Source organism: Trachurus trachurus, assembly GCF_905171665.1.
Source record: "Trachurus trachurus genome assembly, chromosome: 14".
Lineage (NCBI taxonomy): Eukaryota > Metazoa > Chordata > Actinopteri > Carangiformes > Carangidae > Trachurus > Trachurus trachurus.
In genome coordinates this window covers 12,217,269-12,241,965 of record NC_139903.1, presented here as the reverse complement: position 1 = coordinate 12,241,965, position 24,697 = coordinate 12,217,269, and the positions used below count along the sequence as shown (strand labels likewise).

The following is a 24,697-nucleotide window of genomic DNA, read 5'->3' as shown; positions in this document are numbered from 1 at the left end:
TCCTAGAAACAATTACAGTAATGGGCTTTTCTCTTCAGGTCGACATATGTTACTGCTTTAAACTGCATTTGTTGGACACTATGCTGATTCCATTTAGTTCTGCACTGAATTAACTTTCTTGATTTAAATCTAAAATGATTTTTTTGTATGCCTTTACACCAGTGGGGGGGTGAATGAAATTAAGTACAGAATATACTGGATAATACCAGCCAACTAATCTGGGTATAACTCATCACTAATTTTATTTCACTGACAACAAAATGAAAGTCTCCTTTACATGTGATCTACAGCTTTAACTATCAAAGAAGGAATTATTTATCTCTTCGGATTTCCCCCGTGGAGTTAATTCCAGTGTAGCACTTTCATGCTCACTATCTTTCACTCATTGATCTTATTGACATGGAGAACGGATGTCTTCCATGATCTATTTGTTGTTCTTCCCCTTTCGATCAAGATCTTATCTCTTTGCTAATTCTGCCTTTGATCTCCACGGTCTGCAATGTAAGACATGGTTAACTTGTGAGGGACAACATTAGCTGCTAATTAGCCTACACCTGCATACACATCTGAATGTTAAACAAATCTGCTCTGCCCTGACATATTCTCAATGTGCTTCAATGTTTTGTAGGACACATAGCCTTGCCTGTGGCTATAGCTGTTTCAAGACATCTTTTATCATTTGATCATACATCATATCCTCAAACCAAAAGCTTAGCTGTCAGGCTCAGATTGATATCAAAGTGCTACAGTATGTGGTCTGGATGCATTCCAGACAAAATGCATACATCAGGCCAAGTCATATAAAGAGATATGATACTTGTGGTAAAAGTTAATACACAGAGATTTAAATAATATAGTCACAGGGGGTGCATCACTGCCAAGTATAGAGAAACACCGAGATAATCTCACAAAATCTGATCTTTAGAATCATGTAAGCGGCCCATACAGCAGCTAAATAATGACCCTGGAGAGGCAAAGCTTTATTTAAATGTTGTATGTAGATAGAGCGTTGCTGCATGACTGACAATTCACTGGGAAAGTCAGCATACTAACGCAGTCAGATGGAAAGCCCACAATGCTCTGAACAATAGAGCTATGCATTTGGAGCAGGACAATTCAAATTTACAACATGATGAATTATGAAAATTGCCTTTTGTGTAGCAGAGAGAGGCAACAGGAAAAGAACCGAGCAATCTCCCAGTGCTGCTCTAGCCTTCTATACCCTCTGCCAGATGATAGCTTTTCTGACAAGGCTTTGATTAAAGGAGGGGGGGGAAATATCACATGGAATCAAGAACATAATATATAATTATTAAGGGAAGGGAAACTGCAAATTTCAGTCTTTAAATATCGACTTAAGGGGAAACGCAAAACACAGAAGGCAGCAGGGGGTCATCATCTTAGCTTCTGAGGCCAGCGTGACTCCAGCTTCCCCTGTTGTTCCTTACTAATTCATTGCTTTCTGCTGCTTGTGTCTGATTGACTTTTATAAGCTTTGGCATGGTAACGGAGGGTCAACATTCATGTACTCTGAGGCTGTTGAAACCCTCCAACTGAAATAACCATTGAACACAAAAACACCCTTGACCTAATATTTGCTAAGATATGGTAATAAATCGGGGGGTGGGGGCTATGGTGTGGGTCAGGGGCACTTTGGCATATCTGGGATGCCACGTGTTTTAGTTAATTGAATGAGGGCTACACCTGCACTTTAGTGCTGTCTTGTGTATTAAAGGGGCATAAAAGAGCAATATAAATGTTTTATCACTTTAAAATAACATCAATGGACAGGACATACACTGCATTATGGGATAATAAAATGAAAATTTAATGAAAGGATGGGTAAATGAGGTCATGGACATAGTGCAGTAGTCTGGATCTGTCTGTGACCCTGAGTGTTGTAGTGGTTCCATTTCACTGTTCGGCATAAATGAGGACTCTTTTCACAGAGATTGTTTTTTTTTTTTAAACAAATTCTCTGTGCTTTGTGTCATGTAAATGTGGCTAATGGTGAGCAACATTGGGGCAATCAAGAGCCAAAAACAAAGCAGAAAAACACTAAGAGGTGGTAAAAAAAAATACAGCAAATGCACAACAAGAGTAAACATTGCTGTCACTTTTTTTCTTTTATGACAGTGGCTGCTCTCGCCATCTGTTTTTTCAGCGCCTGTGGCTGCTGCATGTTTGATGGGTACCTCATCTCCAGGCTAGATACGGCCTCAAAGTAGACACTTCATCAAGATGAGTGACAAGTGGTGGGGCCTTGCAACATGACCATCTGAGATAGAAAGGTAAAGTGAAAAAAAAAATCCATATAATAGCTTTAAGTAAGACTGACCTCTAATGGTGACCAAGGAATTGAATGATGATTGGGTACGTCGCAGCACTGTAATTTGGAACTAGAAAAAGCATTTCCAAGAATGGAAATGGTGTGACTGCTGATAGCAACTGAACGCTGTTGCAGAATTAGCAAATAGTGCAAGCAGTGATCACCATACAAATGTTTGACCAAGGTCGGAATCGAACCCACAACCTCATTGTCACTAGACTTCCACTCTGCCTCTAGGCCACAGTGCACACACAGTTGTAGAGACTGTTGTCTGTTAATGATCTGCACACTGTCAACATCAAGAAAGCTTGAGAGTCAAGCTTGAATGACTTAGAATGAAAATTTCTGTGAATTTCAGGCTGAGAGCAGCAGTTTCAACATGAAGCAAGTTATCAGAAGTCAACAGATGACGACTGGGAAAATAATTCACTATAATTGTTGTTGAGGCAAGATTTGAACCAGCAACCTTCAGGTCTCCAGACCAGCAAGCTAACCACTAGGCTACAGACAGAGACAGTATGTGAGGGGTAAAGAAAACCTTTGATACAATGAGCTTTATACTATGAGGAATCAAAGACTGTCCAATGACAGCTGAATAATTGGAATCAAAAGTCAAGCAATGACGTGAAATGACTAAGGCAGGAATCGAACCCATGACCATTTGATCACTAAACCTTTACTCTGCCACTCGGCTACAGAGAGCACACTGCTTTCAAGACTGTTGTCATTCATTGTAATGTGATGATGTGCTGCAAACTGGTATGAGTAATCAAGGAGATAACAAACACCTGTGACCAATTGAAGGCGGGGGAGGAGAGCAGAATTCAACATAACATAACAAGAGTTCTTCCCTTGGATTCGAACCAGTGACCTTAGGGTTGGGAAGCAGCCACCCTAACCCCTACACTACAGTGGAGTTGTCAAGAAGACTGTTGTCTGTTAATGATCTTCACACTGTCAACATCTAAAAAGTTAAATATTTTAAAAAGTATAAAGAGTTAAAAAGAGAAAAGTAATGCCAATAAAGTCCAGAAAAAGCTGCACGTTTTGATATATGAATTGTTGAAATAGCACAAAGTATGAAGGACTAGAAGAAGACCGTAAAAAGGCGGAAGAAAATGGCCAAACAGAAGAACAATAGTGTGACTGCTCAGCAGTCACACTAACTAACAAAAATTGGTCACAATTTCACAATGAAGTCAAGTATGCTCTCTAATTAGAGCAGAAATTCATGGTGGAAACAAGCTACATGGTCATGCAATATTCTCTCAGAATTATTCTACTTTTGGCTTGAGAACAAGGGGAACTTTAGGGATGCCTCACATCAAAAACTGAGTTTTAAAGTCAGTTTTGAAATGCATAAATTTCCAGAACTGGTGAAGTAATCACTTAGATGTGGTATTGATCAAAACCACTGTAAAAATATGTAGATGATTTTATGTAACTGGGGTAAAATTTAGTCGTGTCACCTTAAATGAATAACACTCAAACATGCTTGGCCATGAGCGATACAAAATCATTTTTTACATAGCTTGGGGTATAATGACTGCATGATGTACCATGTTAACACAACACAAAACTGCAAATTAAGAATTGATCCAGTCACCAGGATGACATTTCCATTTGTAAACAAACAAGCATACACACACAAAAAAAGTATTGCTGCTCTAAACTTGTGGGGAGGACATTTTCAGTTTCACAGGATGTAGTGCTCTCTCAATTTGTAAGGTCCTTTAACTGCAGTGAATCCAAAGATATCCTCAACTGACTGTGAGAAAGCCTTAAAGCTAGAACAGCTTCATTCCTCTGTGACTCACTGGAAATAAGGAAATGCATGTCAGACCCATACAGTACAATTCCAGTCCCTCAAGTGCCATCCATCATTGAAGGGCAGAACACTAGTTAGAGGGAGGTTCAGCGGCTCTCGGTCCCCATCACACTATGATGGAGAGATGACCCCCGGGGCCTTTCTCTGATGCCGGCTTGAGCTGCCCGACCGACTGAGGTTGAAGTGGATCTGGCCCCTAGCCAGCCACCCCCTCCCCGATGCACATCGCTGTACCTGCTCTACGAATCACATCTGGGGTGAGACTGGGTAAGACCCACTGAGAGCAGCAGAGCAGTACCACTACTTTCTATTTCTGCCTCCATAATTATCCTTAAAGTTTCAAGTCAAGATCCCATGGAAGTGCCAATGGACACTGCTAAAAGGAGTGTCTTTTATAGCTATGAGTGACACCAGGGTAATTAAGAATTTTTTTCTCCATGTGTCTTTATAAACTTCTACTCTCATGCCTGTGTTTCACACATTACCACCTCCAAACCTGCTGCTTCAGCATGCTGTTGCCCAGACTTGATGGCATGGCAAGAGTAGGCAGTGTACTATCCAATTTTTGCCTAAGTACAGAGAGCCATCCACTTTTGTTAGCGTAATACATGAGCACATCTAAAGCTTAGGGATACTGGCTTAGGCATACTGGCTCACTCATTCATTTTACAAGCTTAGTGCTAAAACCGGACATTGTGGCAGCAATGGCGTTAAAAGCACTATTTATGGAACCTAATGTGTGCTTATATGTGTGTACTTTTCTTTCAGTGCATAATTCAGAACACTCATCTGGGTTTTCATCCATGTCATACACATGCAGATAGACCTGAGTAGTTTGTGTAGACCTCAATTAAAATGAAGTGGACTTAGAAAATGTCCCTGAAAACTGTTCAAGAAATCTTCTACTAAATGTCTTATGATTTTTGCCTCACTCTTTTTTATTATTTAGACTTTTAAATGTATGTTTTATTATTTAAATTGTTTTTTTCAGTTTCTCTGTGTTTTTTCCACTATGAAATTTTTTTAACACAACATAAAAATGTATTTAGACTGTAAAAAGTCAAGTCCAAATCAATTTCAGGTTCTGACAAAAACATGCTTTCATCAGTGTAGTCCTCCAGTCAGCTGGACATAATGATGAAACTACTGAGAAATCACTTTTAAGTGTCAGGAAGGTAGTATGAAATTGAATGCAAGGAGTAGATTTATTGAGATAATGGGACTTCTATTCTGATTCCATTCAGATTTCACATGTAGCTGCAATATCTGCCACACAGCAAGAAGCCAGTTCACCCTAAAAGACAATAACCCAAATTCATATTTTGCTGCAGTTAATGGTCTGAGCTCTGACACCATGTCTTTTCTCTCACATAGCCCTGTTCAAAGGTCTTGCCTATCTGAAGTCATTTGACAAACACTGTAATGTGTGCAGCCAGAGTTTGGAATGAGTGTGTAGGTCGTATTGTTAGTGATCACAGAAGCGAAAGCACATTTTCAGATTCAAATTGGGCGAAGGGAAATCAAGACACATTCAAAATTGTGACGAGTTGACACATCGCCGGCTCCATTTTGGATTCAGCTGCATTGTCCCATAAAGTCATTGCTATAGGGAACCATTGTCCACCGTGTCAGAGCCTGATCCAGGTTAGAGAGTTTAATTCTGCTCCAGTTAGGCTCTTCCAGTGACCTATTTGCTCTGAAATAAAATTACAAACAATTTGTGGGGGCAAAGAGGGTGGGGGTGGTGAGAGTGGGGGGACAAACAGCAGCAGCCGATGTGAGCAGAGCATAATGCATGTGCAAGAATGAGCTCGGGATTATAGGCGTATTACTCATGACAACTTGCCTCAGGGGACCACTTGTAAGGACCTTACTCCACAGAAGCCTCCACAAAACTGCCAGTCCCATGACCTGTCCCTTCTCGGGTGGCAGCAGTTCCTGCAGTGGCTGGCATAGGCCTCGCTGCTGCTACAGGCTGGCATGGTATACTCCGCTTAAAAGTAGGGGCTCTGACAAAGCACACTGACATCTGCTTCAGGAAATCCACACCCTTGCATCAGTAGACTATATTGATGCCTGGGCAGGGGACCAATCTGGCATTCAGAGGACAAACAAGCCCCATTAGGCTGACGTTCTGACGCTCAGTGTGCACAGTGGCTCTCTCCACATCTTCCTTTGTTTAAAACGTTTCTCGTGTTTTGCATGCACAGCCCAGATATACACAGGGAACTCATGATGTCAAAAGCAGTAATGGCTAAAATGGTTGTACCCTGTCTGATATGGCAAGCACTGAAAGCAGAGGAAAATCCCTGACAGGAGTTCAAAAAGAACAAATATACGGCGGTACATGCATCATCTGAGAGATCTAAGGCCAGAAAATCAGACAGCATTACTAAAGAAGTTCATTATCATGCAAACAGCATTTATACCATTTTATCTCACCCTTCTCAATAGCCCATATGGCAGAGAGTCCATACAGAGGAAGACACAGGGAGACCTCACACTGGGCAACTGGCCACATCAAAATTCCTCCATCTGTGGTCAGCTGAGTGTGTGTGTATGTGTTTGTTTGTTTGTGTGTGTGTGTTTGTGTATGTGTGTGTGTGTGTATTTGGTGTGCGTAGTTGTATGTGTGTGTTCACATGCTGGTACCTGTCTTCAATCCACCTGTGTCCTATTGGTGCTGGCCTTCGTATCACAGCCAAGATACCTAACCACTGATCCCCAGAAGAGTGATTATTGTCTGGGTTGGACTGGACATGACGGGATTGCCGGTCAAACTTGTGTCCCAAGAAGAGAAAAGAGGCCCATCATAGATCCCAGATGACTCATGCCGCGTGCTACGGGGCAGCAGGAGGTTAAACAATTTGTGTGTGTGCTGGGGCTCAAACTACACTTACCAGCTCCGGGCAGGTAAAAAAAAAAAAAAGAACAGTTTTCATCAGCTGTCTTTGTTATCGAATATAATTGATGGAATTAATTAAAATACTTTAACAAAATCAAACCAAGTCAACTAAAGGATTAGAGATAATTAAATTTGACTGATCATCTTGTCTAACTGATTTCTTATACACATAATGGTTCATTACACCTAAAACCTCTCAGGCAACATCCCTTATCCCTGATTGGTAGAATTATACCTGCAGCCCGAGAGGAAAACTTGCAGACAGTACTGCAGAACTGTAAAAACACTGCAAACTCCTCTGTGTGGTTTTTCTTTTTCTTTTTTTTTTGATGGCCTAACATCTGTTATCCTATATAGTCAGTGTTCTCCTGAACCTATACTTCTCTATAACAGTCACAGACAACGCAGCAAAGATAAGTGTGCTTTTTAGTAAAGAAGCAAATATAATATTTATCTTTCATAAGTATCGGGTGTCTACTGATAAAAACTTTTTAAAAGTTAGCGTTACAAGCATACCTCATTTTACATGAATTTATATTTGTTTTATTAGACTACACTTGTTTTGGAAAGCCTGATAACCAGATCCACCATGTGTTAATCACACGATTTATACTTACGTATATCAATACAGGAAATAATATTCACATATAACTTTCTTGTTTGTTTTCCTTTCTTTTAGTTTGTGAGCCCGCGCCCCGCCCCGTTACACTTCTGAAATCAGAACTACACCAATGAAGCAGTAACACACACCGTAAATGTCTTTGATGCAACCAAACTCAAAATCTGATCAGCAGTGTCTGAGATACAGAGAGATGGACAGATGGGGCAAACCAGCCTTCATCTGATTTCACTGTGGAGGACAAATCATGCATCTTGACAGCAACCAGACATACAAGATAAGCAGTTTTCATGCTGTCTACAGCAATCAATTTAAAGAGAATTACAGAGCTCAGTGATTATGATGAGAGTCTATTAAAGTAAAATAGCACCGTAATCAAAATGATTTAGCGATTTTGGGTGTGATGCAACACACACCAATACCGACGAATGCATGCATGCAAGCAGGTGCATACGCAGACACGCACATGTGCATCTGATGGATAAACATTTCCAATAAGATTAACCAACAGTGCAGCAATGTGCACGCAACACATATGAACATAAGAGTGAAAAATACTCATGGGAAAATGGAGTGCACTCTAATACAGCCTGAAGATAAGAATTAGAAAAAAGTGGGAGGAGGAAACAGCTGCTTGGGCATATGAGAAAAAGAAGGCAGGCAGCATACATGTCAGATATTAGAAATGTTATCACTGTAGTTTGAAACTACTCTTAATTCCAAAGCCAAGCACCACAGGGGAATATGTTGATGATTACTTCAGGGAACCAGAGAGACTATTCAAGACCACACAGACTCTCTCTCCTCTCTACCACCAAGTCTAATGAACCGACGTCATTATGCTTCCGTCTATAAGACTCTTCAAAAGAGAACAACAAAAATCACAGCTATGAAGAATTAATTAATAGATAAGTATATTACCTTCATAACAACCCCTGGCATCAGTATACTTAATATTAGCATGCCTTGAATAAAGAAATAGCACAGATAGAGACGTATCCACGCTGGGACGGCCATCGAGCCCAGACTTCAGCAGCTGACCTAATTCCAGTCTAATACAGTTGATACCATTATTTCAACAAACAGCGAAACTAAAATGGCTCGTGAACCATACATCACTCTCCGCTGTAGGCCACTGACACTCTCTCAAAATGTAGATTCAGCGCTGCCAAAGTTCAACTTGTATAACAAAACACATCCATGTCGATATTTCCGGGGCCCAGTGATGCAAAGGCTGACAGTCTGGGGTTCATATACTGCGTTTTATACAACTTAAATGGAATGACACATCATGCTCACCTCCCCATTTTTTGCCTGTCACTCATCTCCACCGCAATGAATAAAGCTCCGTACCAGTACAACCTGTCACTCTGTCACTCAAATGTTTTATTTTTTTTTAAAAAAGACTTCACGTCATTATTCAGGTGGAGCTGTGGAGGAATTCCTCTGTCTGGTTTGATTTTCCTGTCTAATCCTTCATTTTATGTGGGCTCTCAGTTACCTCCCTGAAGTGGGAACCACATTTTAATTAGGTCTATCCTCAGTTAGCGGTTCATCTTTGCATCTCCCTGTCCTCTGGGCTCATCCTATGGGCTTTGCTTACTTGTCAGAGACTCTTAGTCCCCACTCCCTGTCACAATCTAACATCTCCCCCATCTTGTGCCATCTTTTCATTCTTTAACTGCTCCATCTCCTCTCCCCGTCTTGCTCTCCTGCTGCTGACTACAAAGAGCACCCTGTCTGACAAAACCTGTGTTCTGCAGATGTGAAGAACACAATAAACAGGTACAACAATAGAAGAAAAAAAAGAAAATGCATATTTCACATACAGTGTCGTGAGCAAAGTGAAATATTCAACTGTTGACTCCTGGGCTATAAAAAGCAAGCATGTATATGGGCGACTAAAACTATTTATTAAATTCAGTGCTAAATAATTTCTGACCTCTGTAAGGCCGGAGGGAACAGCTACGCTGGTAGAACTTATCCTCTCCTACACAACCACCACTCCCCTCTAGCTCTTGAAATATGGGGTCGCTAATTGACATAAACATATAAACAATAAACATTTGCAACAGAGATGAATAAGCACGCTAATGAGATCCAACACAATTGTCTAGTAAAAAGGCGATGCATCACAATGCAAGACACTATACTAATAATAGAACTTTGTCATCTGCTGTTTTGGCGTGACGATGACACATTTTAGCCTTTGATACTGTGAGGTTTTGCTACTGGGAACACTTGAGACTGAAACAGGCTCCTTTTTTTCCTCTTCACTTTGAAAAAAGAATGTCTCTGCGCTTGGAATGTACAGTCCCATTGACAAAAGATACATCTGTGTGTTTGTTCGCACAGACGGTGACAAAGTAACTGTTCTCACAATACCTTGCCGATACATGCCCCATTTTGTACAGGGCGGCAAAAGCCTTATTACTCAGCTCTTAAACTCACAGCCCATGCACAAAAAGCGGAGATAAAACCGCACTTTAACACTACAAACTAATGATCTAAAAACATAAAAAGAAAAGCAAGATGTTCAAGGTGAGCAGCAAAATATCATCCTGTAAAATTGTCTAATTCAGTGAGGTGTGCCGTGCAGAAAATACACACAGTATAATACTGAAAATGCACCATGTGAATCACTTATCATAGCGTGTTGCAAGACATGTAATGAATTATGTTTGGCAGTTTAAGGCAGTGAAACGCTTGGCAGTTGTATGGCAGGTACTGTGTTGGCTGGGACTGTTTTCTAATATGGACCTGTGCTGAGACCAACAGTGGTCACTCTGTGGATTGATTACCGTGCCTCGAAATCACGGCTTATGCACACCTAAGCCGCAGTGCAACTCGGGTCCAACTGGAGGCAAGGAAATGCTTAGAGTAAACATAGTGTTGTCTGCGCAGATGTCATGGTTCAGATTTATTTAGAGGGCAAATGCCCCATTAGTTGGGCTTTTTAATTAGCACACTTGTGAGAGAGAGTCATTAAGGATGTCTGACAGAGGACCTGCTGATGAGGAGGATGGAAGCACAGCTCACTCCGGCCCTGATGCCACACACACACACACACACGCGCGGGCGCACACATACGCACACACACATGCCCACGCAAACACCTACACAAGCACAAATCTGCTTAAAAACCAATAACATTTCACACAGTCATCGACAAACAGTCAGCGTCACGGGTGCCACAACATTTCCACTGTAAAATGGCCACAGAGCACAAACACATCCCCCAGAAATGTCTCCATTGGCAACAACGCCGCACACACCGCGACAGCCTATTAAAGCCATTTACATTTAAATACATATTCATGGAGAGCACGACAGAAAAGAGAGGATTGTCATTGTACCGTTTTCAGGGTGTTCGGTCTCTCCAATGCTGCCATCTGGAGTGGTTCTCTCGTAGTGGTCCTCAGGCAGGGTCAGGGGTCCGATGCGAGGACCAGACGACGACTTGCTGCTGGGAGTCTCTGATTCCTCCAAACCGCTGTCGTAGTAGCTGTGTTGAGAGGCATCCTGCAGGTCCTGCACAGGGTTAGCGGTGGAGAAGGTCACTCGCCGATGGGGATGCTAAAAAAACAGAGAAACAACAAATGAATTTCTTCAAAGCAAGGAAAGTATTTTTCCAACAACTCTTCCTTTTTCCTTTTTTTTTTCCAGTGGGATGGTGTGACTATGGTTGTAACAGCCACAGCTCAACAGTCTGCAATTTAGGACTGTCTGAATTTTGCTGGCCTCCTAATGTTCACTCTTCAAAAGTCAGAAAATAGTATTAAATATTAAACACTCTTAAATATTAAATAGTCTTTTGCACTATTATTATTCTGCAGATTATATAAGGTAGAAATATATGAACAGGATGAGGTTATGGACTCCAATAATAAGTGTGCAAATTAGCAGCAGCTGAAATTGAATAAATTGAGACAAAAAACCAACAAAAACGACTACAACAAAAGAAACACGTACACTATGAGAAATATCTCTTTAAATAATTTAAATATAAATATCTCAATATAGGTTATGTGCTTAAATATTCTCTATGATATTGTCCTACATGTGTAAAAGTGATTCAAATCTATTTGTATGCAATGTATAATAAACAAGATGATGCAGAGAATGTTCAAGAAGTCATATTTGTATTATGTCTACAAAAAACACAACATATATTTTTACAGATGGAAACTTGCCATATGGATACTCCATGTGACTTAAGCAGGTGCAGTTACAGAGTACAGGAAGTGAAGATGTGTACTGTATTTATGTTCGTTATTTTCCATCTTATCAGAAGCTCCAGATGGAAGTGACGTACAGTACGGATTGAAAAATAAAAGTGGACGAGTGCCATGAGCACTATTGTCTGCAATTTCAATAATTACACTCAGAACATTTACTTGGATAGAGGCAGGCTCTGTATGGTACAGCGAAGAGATTCACATGTATGGAGAGAACGTGTATGCATTTGCATGGACATGAGAGGGTGTCACAGAGACTGAGACTGTAAAAAGCACTATTATTGCTGTTATTATCATTATTAGTTAGACAAAAGTTTCATTTTCTAAATCTGCCACTGCCAAATGAATTCTGATGACAATGATTGGTACACTAATCAGTAGCCCCAGTGAGCTACTTCCTATCTCCATATTTTAATATTTCCCTTTTCCTCAGCTTTTGATGTTTAACCGAGCAGAAAGCTAGACAATATTTCTGCAATTTAACTAAAAACGAGTCCCAAGGAGATCTAAATAAGGCTAACGAAAAGGGATAAAACCCCCCCTAAAAAAACAAAAAAAAACACAGCACTGGAAAAATAGTTTGTGACAGTCACTATTTTGCCAGCATTAGAATAAATCATTAGATTTGTTTTTGCCGTTATACGCTGATGAGATTTGATGAAAGAATGAAGGAGTAAATGAATGAATAATGAAATACAGATGAAATCCTGAATCTGATAGCTTGAAGAGGAGCACAGCAGCATTATACTAAATCATTCAAGATCACACCCTTTATCAAATTGAATGGCTTGTAAATACAGTTAGGAGACCATTAAATTTCCTCTCCCAAAGATCAGTTTACTAATGGCTACTTACCACCGATCCACAACAGAAAGATGACTCCTTACAGCGCACATGCAATTGCACTCTTCCCCCAACCCCCACACATGAGCACCTCTTGTAAAAGTCAGGAAAGCACTGATACAGCAGAACAAGCCAGCATCTGCTGCACGAGTCAGCTCAGATCGATACCACAGGGCTGTGCTTTCTACCATTCACCCACTTTTCTGGCAAACAAATCCATGCTAGTAATCATTCAAACCATCAGCCTTTTTAGTACAGACACACCAGATATTGAGAAATGCTTTTAGAGCTTAGGTAAGAGCCATCAGCCAGTCAGTTAATACCATTAGCAGGCTTCAAAATGTTTCCAGAAACCTGTCTATCTCCTCGTCATTGCTGTCATATTTTTTCTCACAAATGCAAAGGGTTATTTCTTGGTCTTTCATCTAAATTACGATAACTTGAGGTCTGGATTCTGTCGTGTTTTTTTTTTTTTTACTCATCAGTGCATCATCAAATCATGTACAGTACAAAGTACCCAAATACCTGTAACATTTAATAGAACGTAAGCTGAATTTTCAAGTTCAAGTAAAAGATTCTTGAGAAATAGTGAAACTATTCCGTTTTATGTCTGTCTTTTTGATAGCGATTTGTATGTTTATCAGCAAGATGAGAACACAAGGACATCGTGAGGTTTCAGGATATAAAAATATGATGTTTGTTTTGATGTTTTTTCTCTATCAAAGATGCTCTTTGACAGGTGCATGTACACTCACACTACATTTTTTACTGCAGAAATGTGTTTATCACTTGTGTGGTGTGGTGTAGTGAAAACGCTAAGTGAGAACACACCATTTATCCTTCATTTACTAGGAACTGAAATTGCACTAATTGATCTAATTGAAGTTTTGAAATGTGTGATAACTGGAAGTCTCCAATACAAAACTCCTCTACCACACAAGACAATTCTATTATTGCTTTTGTTTTATTCCATTGAACTCATGCAGCTGGATATTTCAATGGTGCATTCTTAAATATGATTGGAGGCCTCTGAGACTCCATGACTATTTAAATGTGAGGGGGCATTTAGTTGTTTAAATATGGATTCTTGCTTAAACTTCTCCTCAAGGCATCACTCCAGAGAGTCAGCATGTTTCCTGGGTATGATAACTAGCTAGGGCTGCAGAGATGGGAAATAGATTCTCCTTTTAGTCAGAGCACAAATCCTTTGCCAGGCCTTGGGGGCTGCAGGGATGCGGCAAGACGGAAGGATGGAAGGGGAGGCTGAGCAGGAGTGGGGAGTTGGTCAGGCAGAGACGGACGACGCTTTGGCTGGAGGGGACAAGCAGAAGGATTAGATTCTAGGAGACTGGAGGCGGGAGAGCAGGATTGTTTGGGCATTGTGGTAGGAGTAAGAAGTGATGGGGCTGAGAATGAAAGAGGGGACAATTATGATGACATCTGAATTCATAAGACCATTTAGTTTGGGTTAAAATGGCCTTGTTTATACGCATGATATTACAACCCCAAAGCAGATGGAAAGATACGGCACGATTCTGTCTTTACAAGGGGACCAAGACACATTTTAGTGTAGTCGTAAACAGCAATCATCCTCTGCCTACCTAGAGCTCCCGCAGCCCTTTCGAGTCCTGTCTTTTTTTTTTTTCTTGGACTCCCAGAAATATGAAAAATAACTCACCGCCTCAGAATAATAAGCTCCATATGGTTAGTAGAGCTGAATATTTCCATTGATTGTGCCAAATAACCATAAAGAGAAGGAACCGGTTACATAATAATGCAGTTATTTCTCTGATTCATTACGCAGGTTATGACGAGGTACCTCCTGGTCAAGCCCAAAATAAAAACTAGCTACTACTCTCTTTTACAAAATGGGTCAACTGAGACCCCTGTATGGAGTGGCAAAGCAACTGGCCTTGACTGTATACAGTTGATAAAAAAAACACAATAATGACATCCACTTATATACCCCAACTACTCCATTCTTTTGGAGCTGATACCTTGAGCATAATAGACTTCAGAAAATAGTGCACTGTACACCCACGCTGAATGGCAACCTGTGCCTTTGTCTCCTGTCTGCTGATTCATAGGTTGACAATAGAAAGATAGGAGATTAATTTCTTCAAAGACAAAATTAAAATGTCTCTATCTCACCACCATTAAATCTTTTTATAAAGATTTAAAGCTTCGGGAACTTTTGGAAATTAGTTACCAAAGCTATTGATCATGATTTATATTTCCTTCTTTATATGGATACTGTGACTTGTAATAGCTTACATATTACCCTCCAACTTTTCTGCGTTTTATGTGACAAAGGAGGCACATTAAAAGTCTTTTGAAGTGCTTGTATTTGAGGTTGTTATGTAAGGGAGCAGCCTTTGTTAATTTGCCGAACTATTGACGTAATAGAAAAACATTTATAAGAGACGAGATTTGACTTCATATGAGCTACTTTCTCTCTCCCTGTCATCGTTAAACGCAGCCAGCACAAAGTACAGCCTATATATACACCGGATGCATCTAGCAGGATGGATTATAGAGATCACACTTCAGTTAAGATATAACATTAGATACTGAGAGACGATAATTTGACATGACATAGCTTCAAACAACAAACGCTTATGGTGAAATTGATAAGCAGATAATTATAAGTGACGATCTATGTGAATGAAATTATGAGTGTGGGGCTTCAGTACAACAGAAGACTCCTGGTCTGAGCTTAAGGATGCATATTAGGTTATGTGGAGACTGACGGCCCATATCAGATTTATGGCACATTGAGGCATGATAATGAATATTTCATTCGTCAAATCAGATTTAAACAACATACATGGGTGGTTTGATATCTGATTTAAAAACCTGGCTCTCAAACTTTCATTTTCATCATTGGCACATCTGACACATCACGGTGACGTCATGTCCAGAGAGCTGTTAGCGCTGTTAGCTGGCCGCGACTGCCACAGAGAAACATGTATCAACCGCCTGTCACTAATGTTGTCTGGTGTGATGGAGGACTTCTGCGCTGAGACTAGATATTGCTATGGTGTGAAGAGGAAGAGGATACATCTCCATTATTCACCCAGCCCGCGGCTTGCCATTTTGTGTCTGCATTGAAAAAAAATCTGTATGTGTCGTTTCCACAGCAACTGACACAGATGGGTTATCGTTAACACTTATATCTAATCACCTCCAAATAACAGTGTGGACAGTCTGCCCTTAAGATTGGATTCGGAATAAAACATAATGCATTTGCCTGTAGCTTGAATGAAGGAATAAAAAGGGAATCCTAGGGTGAACTGCTGTGCCTAAGCAACAAGGACAGCATTTTGGTGACTGTGGAGCATCTCTATTGCCACTGCTGATTTGCACCACTGATTTCTGATGGGACAGCAGACCCCACTGCTGTTGTGCTCCTCCCATAGCGCAGAGTCCTAGGTCCATTGTGAATGCCCTGGAGCTACCTGACACCACTCTGCCGTCAGGTGCCCTGTCATCCAGCCAAGCCTCGCTGATTGCCAGTGCACAGGGGCTGCTGGTACTTATGCAGATGGTAAAGCTTTTCCATCTTCTCTCCCTCTTTTTCAGCAGACATCCAGCAGAGTTGTAGGTGAGATAGATTCAGTGCTTGGATCTCTGCCTCATGCCTCAGTTTGTATTTCTATTTTGACTAAGCTTTGGGTGAACATTTGGACATGAATCTAGTTAGCATTGTCTGTGCTTGAGCTAACTTATAAGAATAATTCCTTAGTGTAATGCATTTGCCAGCTATATGACTTATTACGGTGTACAGTAAATACAGTGGATGTTGACAGATTGTTGACATAATAAAATAGATGATTGAATTCTTTTTATAACAATAATAATATCACTCATAATAACAATTATTACGATTACAGCAGAACAGTACTCTTGGTTCTTCTTCTTCAAAGTAGTTCCATTTGATATGAATCTTAATGCATCCTTTAATATCTCTCTCCCAATTTTAAGCTAAAATGGATGGCACCCCATTTATGCCACTCTGATTGCATCTCCATTATTCTAGTCTGACTGCTTGCTAAAATATGTCTGGATCAAAGTCAAACTGCATCCTTTTTTATGAATTTAAATAATCCTTTTTTATATTTCCTATTCCCTTTTTATTTTATAATCCATTTTAATCAAACCAGTTATCCACTTTCTTCCATTGACAAAGAACGACATGTGCTAGATTGGTGTAGAGTCGTAAAAATAGATGATATGCTACTTATTTTGTTGTGTTTACAGTCTTATGGAACTGGGTTTTTTGTAGTTTTCTTTAGATCTGTGTTTTCAACACAGCCCTCTCTCTGAGCTCTGCAGGCAGTTCCTTCCTCCTCATGGCTCCGTTTTTGCTCTGATGTGCATTGTCAGACCTTTTAAAGACAAGTGTGTGCCTTTCCAAATTATGACCACTCACATTTACCAAAGGTAAACCCAGTACCAGGTGCAGAAACAAAGATGATCCAGGAAAACAGGAGACACTTGCACTACATTTCAAGTTCAAAGGGTCTGAATAGTGTGATTTCTGCTTTTCTTAAATAAGTTAGAAAAGAAAACTCTTTTGACTTTTGACACAATTCTCTATTGAGTGAAAACTGATGGCAGAAAAAAACATTTTTTAGCAAAAGGCAGTGAAATAAAAAATAGTGGGAAACTGAATACTTTCATTGATATGTGAAAAAAAATGTTATTCTTCCTAAATTTGAAAAGATCAGCAATAAAACACATTTCAAAACATTGTAACGAAGTAAAATTTATTGTCATCTCCCATGTCTAGTGCGAAACAAGCAATTTGTCACAGTTAGTTTGTTGCCAGATGTTTTCCTTTAAATTTTTTATTACACAGCGGTATTGTTTATGGTGAGTCACTGTGGCCAGAGAAACATGCTGAATATTCAAAATCTCTGTTGGAGGAGCAAAGCACAACAAGAGCCTGAGTGTCATAACTTTAAAGACACATGAACAGGGATAACAACCGGCTGAACTATGGTAGGCTGTGTTGTAAAGCGACGGGTGCAATTTACAAGTCGAAAATGAGGGTTCAGTGAGATTGCTCTCTTTTCTTCTAATAAAGGTAAACGGGTAAAGTGGGAGGCTTTAGAAGGTTGAAGGATGCAGTCTGTGTGTTTGACGCAGACAAGTGGAAATAAACAGGAGCTGCATTTCATTTTGTTTACAATGGGGTGAATCTGAGAAGTTGGGAAGCCAAACAGCTCCAGTCTACTCTGCTGGAATGCCCTCAACTTTTGAAGCAGCAGGAAACCTATGTGGCCCTGTTTATCAACCCTGAGCTCAGGTATATCGTATGTGTACTGGAGCTGGAAGCCAGACTTTTCCTACTGAATCACAGTTATGTGTCTCTCAGATATTATGAAATGGGTTTTCTGCCCATGTTAAAGGAAACGGCTGATGTCTCAGTGCCCCTGTGATATGAAAAATTCAATTTAAAAGGATGAGAGAAAGAATGGTGCACGGCCTATTTTCATTCCCCCACACTGAGAGATATGAGAATGATGTTCTATTGTGTGGAGGAAATGATGCCAATCGTACTGCAGAGAAATTCCTTCATAATTCAATTCAATTTCTCCTAAATCCCGATGGCAAGCTCCTCTGCCAAAGAGCAGCAGAATGACGGAGACAAAAAAGGGAGGGCTGAAGACTAAGATGGAAGAAGAGGGACTAAAGATTGAGACAGAAACAATGGAGAGGTAGAGACAGAGTCACAGAGAGCAGCCAGATGCTCAAAGGTAAGAGGAGGAGACAGTGATACAAAGTGGAGGGGGAGTGGATAGAAGAAAAACATTTTAGTAATGATTAATTTTGATCACAGTGGCATTTTAAGTATAGCCAACTAATTCTCTCTAATTACTTGGCTGCAGCATCTGACAGAGGCACAGAGAATCATTTTTTGTTGAGATCCCACAGGACAAGCTGCCAGGTTCAGTGAAGTACTGCTCAACCTGACACACCGGTGTGAGCGTAAAGTGAATTGATCGTATGTGCATCTTTTTGTTATTTAAAGTGTAGCATTAGTTACAAAATGTGCATCTTTGACAGTCCACGAGAGTTCCCCCAGTGTGGGACCAAGAATTTCCATCTAGTTACAGTGTTTGTGAGTACATCCTGGCTCTGGCATTTTGGGCGTATGTAGGAATCAATGAGCTGCTGCCTCTGAAGGCACAGAAAAAATGAGCTGCACCAACAAATATGACAATGAAGAAGTGCACCTCTCAGTGTATGCAGCACGCATAAAACCATAAAGACTAAAGCAGCTGAGAAGGAAATGCACATGGAACTGTTTTTATTTTCCATTCCACCATTATGTCCTCCATTCTCATCCCATCTACTGCTCTCTCTCTTCTCTCTCTTTTTCTGTCGCTACACACGCACACACACACACACGCAGTTGTTTTTGTAGGTGCAATAGCTCCAAGGCAAGCAGCGTGGAATTGGAGTCTTCAAAGAGTCTTGGATTATCAAAGAGACACAGCTACCAGAAAACTAGGGGACACGCTGGAGAGGGGGAGGGAAGAACATAAGCGAGAGGCGGGGAGGGGGAAAGAGTGCAGAGGAGTCAGCATGGGTTTGGGTGGAGGATGAAGTGATCAGACAGGGGAGGGGTGGGGGTGAGGGGTGGATAAAGACTAGGAGTCCCTTTGTTCACGTACTGTAAATGGAGAGAAAAAAAAGGCTGGAGTGAATGCATTAAAAAACAATCACATAGACCTTAATGGTCTTGATAGGCAAGACTGGATTCACATTCTTCACTGTCTGTGCTGCTGTATTATTGTGGAGTTTTTCTGCACAGAGAATATCATTTCAATGGGAGCACTGGCCTTGAAATACCATAATGTTGTCACAGTAAAACCAAGTATTGCTGCAGCAGGACCCACCATGTGTGAATATAGCTGCCACATCTAATGACAAATCTGACTGTTCACGCCATTCCATATGACAGGATGTGGGAGTGCTGGTGTGAATGCATCACCCCTCGACAAAAAGCTCTCCGTCAGCCCCTCTGTCCCACAATGAGCTATGGATGTCGTTTTTTTTTCCATTACAAGAAGTGAGTATATGGAACTGATTCTGGTCGGTTCCCTGCTGTCAGCTGCGGGGCATCATCCAGCAAAGATCCCGTCCCACTGCCACAGCTACCACACACAAACCTCCCACCTTCACTGAATGGGTTTGAACTAAATTAGCCTCACTTAGTGCCGGATGAGAGCATAGTATACAGTACTTCCAATAGCCTACTTAACGTCAACAATAAAACAAAGTCAGAAAAGGCCTGCACAACTCTCACTCAAGAGAGAGAGAGATACAAAAGAGTTCCCCTGCCTGGACTTGTTTGGTAACACTGGGGTATGTCATGGCTACATTTGTTCTGACACAGGCAGTGGAGAGTTGTGTCTATGCAGCACAAATTGTTGAACTCTTATAAAAAATTATAGCTACTGGTGTCTCTGTGCCTCACAGGGCCACATGTGCAGATGTTCTGTGGTATTTTAATGGAATCAGTTAGCGAGGGCACACATGGACAGGAAAATAGACAAACCCACAAAACCCCCCAAAAAATCAAATCATTGACTGCCGCAGCTGCTACCACTGAAAGTGTAGCGACCACAAAAGACGTCTGTTATTCCAAGACAGTGGCTGCTCATTATCTAATAATCAAATCGTCATTTTGTGTGTTCCTCAGTTTAATTACAATTGATTCATCTGTTAAAAAAAACAAACATTGATTTGTGTGGGTGTGAAGTTAAAGCTCCAGTTGGTAAGTTGAAAGTAAACTCTGAAACTTGGTCGGACATTTCAAGACAATACACCTTTATAAACCTCTGCCAATAATAGATAATAGACAACATGTTTTGATTGATTGTAAGGGTGTATGGGTAGACAGCGTGGCACGAGTTTGGTTCAATGGGGAAAAAGCAACACAAAACACCAAATGCGTAAGGCATACTGTAAGTTCCTTTTCATATATTTTTAACAGTAGCAGTAGCAAGTTACAGTTTGTTCCACCTAGTGTCACATGTTCCTCATATAGCTGCTACAGCATGATGTGTATTATGCAGTGATTTTCTTTCTTCTTCTTTTTTGCTACCCTGTTTGGCACATATCCGTGAATACGTGTTAGCATTTTCAATGTGTTTCCACACACCTTAAAATGCCAAACAACACCGCCCTCGTCTGAACCGTCACTCCCTCGTCACTGCTCATGCAGTTCACGGGGAGCCCAGTATTTTCCCACACAACTGATTTAAAGGAAACAAGCAGGTATTCTAGTTCCTGTGTTTGTACTACTCACAGTAGTGAGACGAAATCAGGTGCCAATCGGCTTGAGCTAAGATTAGCATGGTATGTTGTTAACTTGCAAAGAGGTTACAGCTGAAGATTTGTGGGTGTGACATTTTGCTCCATGTAATGTTCGTCTACAGTATCTTTGCACATTATCTACCGTGTGCATCCGTACAACTGCGTGCACTGAGCGGTAACGTCTGTACCGTGACGGCCCAGGACAAATACACGTACCGTTACACCCCCTGGTTAATTGCTATTTTTCTGAGATAATGAAATAAGATGATGGAACGAGGAAACACAAATGTAATATTCTTTGGTGTCAAGAGAGATTTGGAGAGGAGGGATGAGCTTTGGAGAAGCCAGAGAAAGGATCAGTGGTGAAATTTAATTGGGAAGGGCACAGGATTAAAATTTTGATTGGTTTAGGGTTTAGATAGTGATGTCTTCCTACCGACACTCACATTGTCTTAAAACTGTGGGGACTAAATATGCTAATATGAATTAGCTAAGAGGGCAAAAAGAAATCTTGAACACAATTTTTAGAGTAGGGTGGGTTGCAAGCAAAGTGGTCTTACAAACTCTAGAAAGGAACCAGTCCCCCTAACAGAGAAAATAAGAAGTAAGTTGACAGGAGAAATGCTGTTTGCTAGAAAAGATGGTGACGTGAAGTGAAAAAATATTTTTTTTTACCAGAGAAGTGATGTTGTGAAAATACTGACATAAATAACTGAAAACTGTGGGCGAGGAGAGTTGGGTTTTAAATACAACATCGCTATTTAATGCTATCCATTCATATTAATCAGCACCAGTCTTTAGACAGCTTTAAATATCTAATTGGCATTTTTGTTTTGTGTTTTAATCATTTTTCAATTATTTTCCATGTGTTTTATTTTGCATTTAGTCTTTTAGCGCTGGGTGGCCACTTCAAATTTCAAATGTATTCCATTTCTGATTCTGTTTTGAGCGACCAAAATATATGAAACTAAAGTTTGCTTTAACTGATCTTCTGACGCAACATTTGACACAGCCTTGGAGGCCAAAGCACATTTGCAGCCCAAATGAGTTCCAACAACCACAACAAGAGTTACAATTTAAAGAGAAGTGTTGTGAATTAGAGTGATACTGTACCTTGGATACAGGCCCAGAGGGTGCCGGGAAAGTGAGAAAGTGAGGGAAGTAGATAGATGATTATAACCCTGTAGTATTTACTGTAGAAAGGCTAATCTCTGTTTACGTTAGTGAGGGATTGACTACGGTTCTGTACTGTATAGGAGATTAAAGGCAAGCCTTTCTGCATGGTATACTTGCTTGCTTCACTTTTATATGCACTTCATGTACAGTATAGTGCATAGGATATGGCCTTCATGAGCACTTACAATATAAAACAATCTGTAAACTGCCTGAACAACAGAACCACTACAGACACTTATCTTGATATTATGTGTTATTGAGAGTCATTGTCTCCTGCTGTAGCTGTGGTTTCACTTCGCCACGCATGAAAAACTGGTGACAGTGATTCTAATACTCCCAGAAATTTGGCTTCAACTTTAAAGCTGACATGTCTGACCTCAGCAGGATATTTTAGGTGGCACATATTTGCACTGTGTGACTGCGCACCTCTGAAACAAGAACATCACTCCCCCTTTTTTTTGGTGTGGTTCCTCTGGTGAGAGACAGTCTGTGCTGCACTAGAGGAAAGTACACTGCTTTCACCAACAGGAGATGATTTTATTGGCTTTGATAGAGGGTGGCCCTTACGACAACTGTGATAAGTAATATATCTTAATCAGGCCTCTGTTATTGTGCTGCAGGTAAATATATATATATATATATTTCTGCTCACAACCAAATGATCTAATGCTGTTAACTTGAGCCAGAATCTGAGCCTGAAGAGTCTGTAATTTTCTATGCCAAAAGCTGGAGAAATCAAATTTTACATAAATGTCTGGAATTGGCCCCAAACTTTGTCGGATCACATCTGGTCATGCACCATAATGTTGCTGAACAGATGCTTTGGCAGCTTAGCAAAAATGTGATATCTGTGTATGTCTGGCATATGGATTCAAAGCCCTCTCATAGTCAACTGCAGCTATATATTTTTATATAAATAATGTCCCATGGGCAAGTTTCCAATTCAATCTCCAAGAGCTGTGGTGCTAAACAAAACTGAATTAAAGGCAAGCTGAATTTCAAATTTAAAGGAAATACATGAAAAGGAGTTAAGTCAATGGACCGATCCCCCACTATGCTGACTGTAAGAAGAGAGAGGTCACAGAAACACACTCGTCTAGAGCGCTGCAATGCATCCAACTGAAATAAATATCATTTTTTACCCCAAGGAAGAACTTTTTTTGGTATCAATTCAGAGCCATGTCTGACATGGATTATAGCTGATATTTGCAGTTTACAATGCATTTTCTAGTTGTTTTGGCTTGCAAGCAGCTGCTTCAGGTTCTGTGAAACTAATCAATATTTACTGTTTTTAAGCCCAGAGCTGAAGTTGCACAGTCACCACACTGTAATAGCTGTCTGTGGGCCAGTATACACTTTGCCAGTGCACTCATGTCAGCAAAGAACAGTCAGCTCAATGGACAAGGTTTACATCAAGTACCCACTTAGATGGTCTGATACTTCCTTAGGTGTGTACTGATTGCGGATTGTTAGTTAGTTTCCTTCTTATATCTCCTCTCTTCATTTCCTATGATATACTGTATAATAAGCACCTTCCAAACTGTCCCTTTGAAAGACATATCAGGAGTTAATAACACTAGAAAGGAAAGATAGACAGGGAAGAAGATGGGATGATGGGGGAAGTAAAGAATCAGACATGAGAGAAATTAATCCTCAATATCTGCTCCCCGCTGTGTACCTTATTGCCTCTCAAACTTCCCATCTTCCGAGTTAATATCTTTATTGCTGCAGCATCTAGCTGAGAAGCATGCATATACTTCCATTTGTTTGAACTGGAACATAATTGGATTGGGAAGAGGGATGAAAAAGCCTTCAACCCTGCTTAAACTTTTTTTTTCCTCCCTGCCCATCCTCTATGTGCATAAAAGTGTGCGAGTCTGCATTTTAGTGTTCGTGTGTATGCACATGCATGCATTGCTATTAATAGCATAACTCATGGTCTTGCTTGTCTTGATTTGTTACCCATGCATGCGAGATGTCCCGATTGGCAATACATTCCAAGAGCTGGACGATTTCGGAAGTGTGTCTGCATCTCATTCTTGCACCCAAAGTAATCCTTTCAATGCAACTGGAAGAGGAGATCTCATGCTCCTCCATCTTATCAAGGAACTGAAAAATCATGCTTAATTAGATTCATAGTGACCTTTTTCATCTCTGGCTACAAGCGCCCAGTCGCTGCTGAAGCAGGATGTGTTCTCAACATTGATCTTTCTGCAGACGTGGGGATTGAGAAGAGTGCGCAGTGAAACGAGGCTGAAAAACAACATATCAAAAATCATCAGATGAAGAGATTACTCTGTTTGAGTGAGCTGCTCTGTGTGTTGAGGCCTTTAGGAGTTGGCATGTTTTTTTGTGAGAAGAGCCCTGTAATCCACCTACTGTATCTCAATCAGAGTGCAAACATACACGCGAGTACCAAGTCTTGCCC

General features: G+C 40.6%; 1 protein-coding gene across 1 annotated transcript in view; it reads right to left on the bottom strand.

The window, feature by feature from the left end:
* The window catches only part of pcdh1a (protocadherin 1a), a gene marked incomplete at its 3' end in the record, with an annotated part of 77,231 nt that overhangs the window by 10,894 nt on the left and 41,640 nt on the right, over positions 1–24,697 (bottom strand). The window contains exon 3 of the mRNA XM_083986613.1: positions 11,038–11,257. Within this exon, the coding sequence (XP_083842739.1) occupies positions 11,038–11,257 (220 nt within the window). The remainder of the gene's footprint in view (positions 1–11,037; positions 11,258–24,697) is intronic.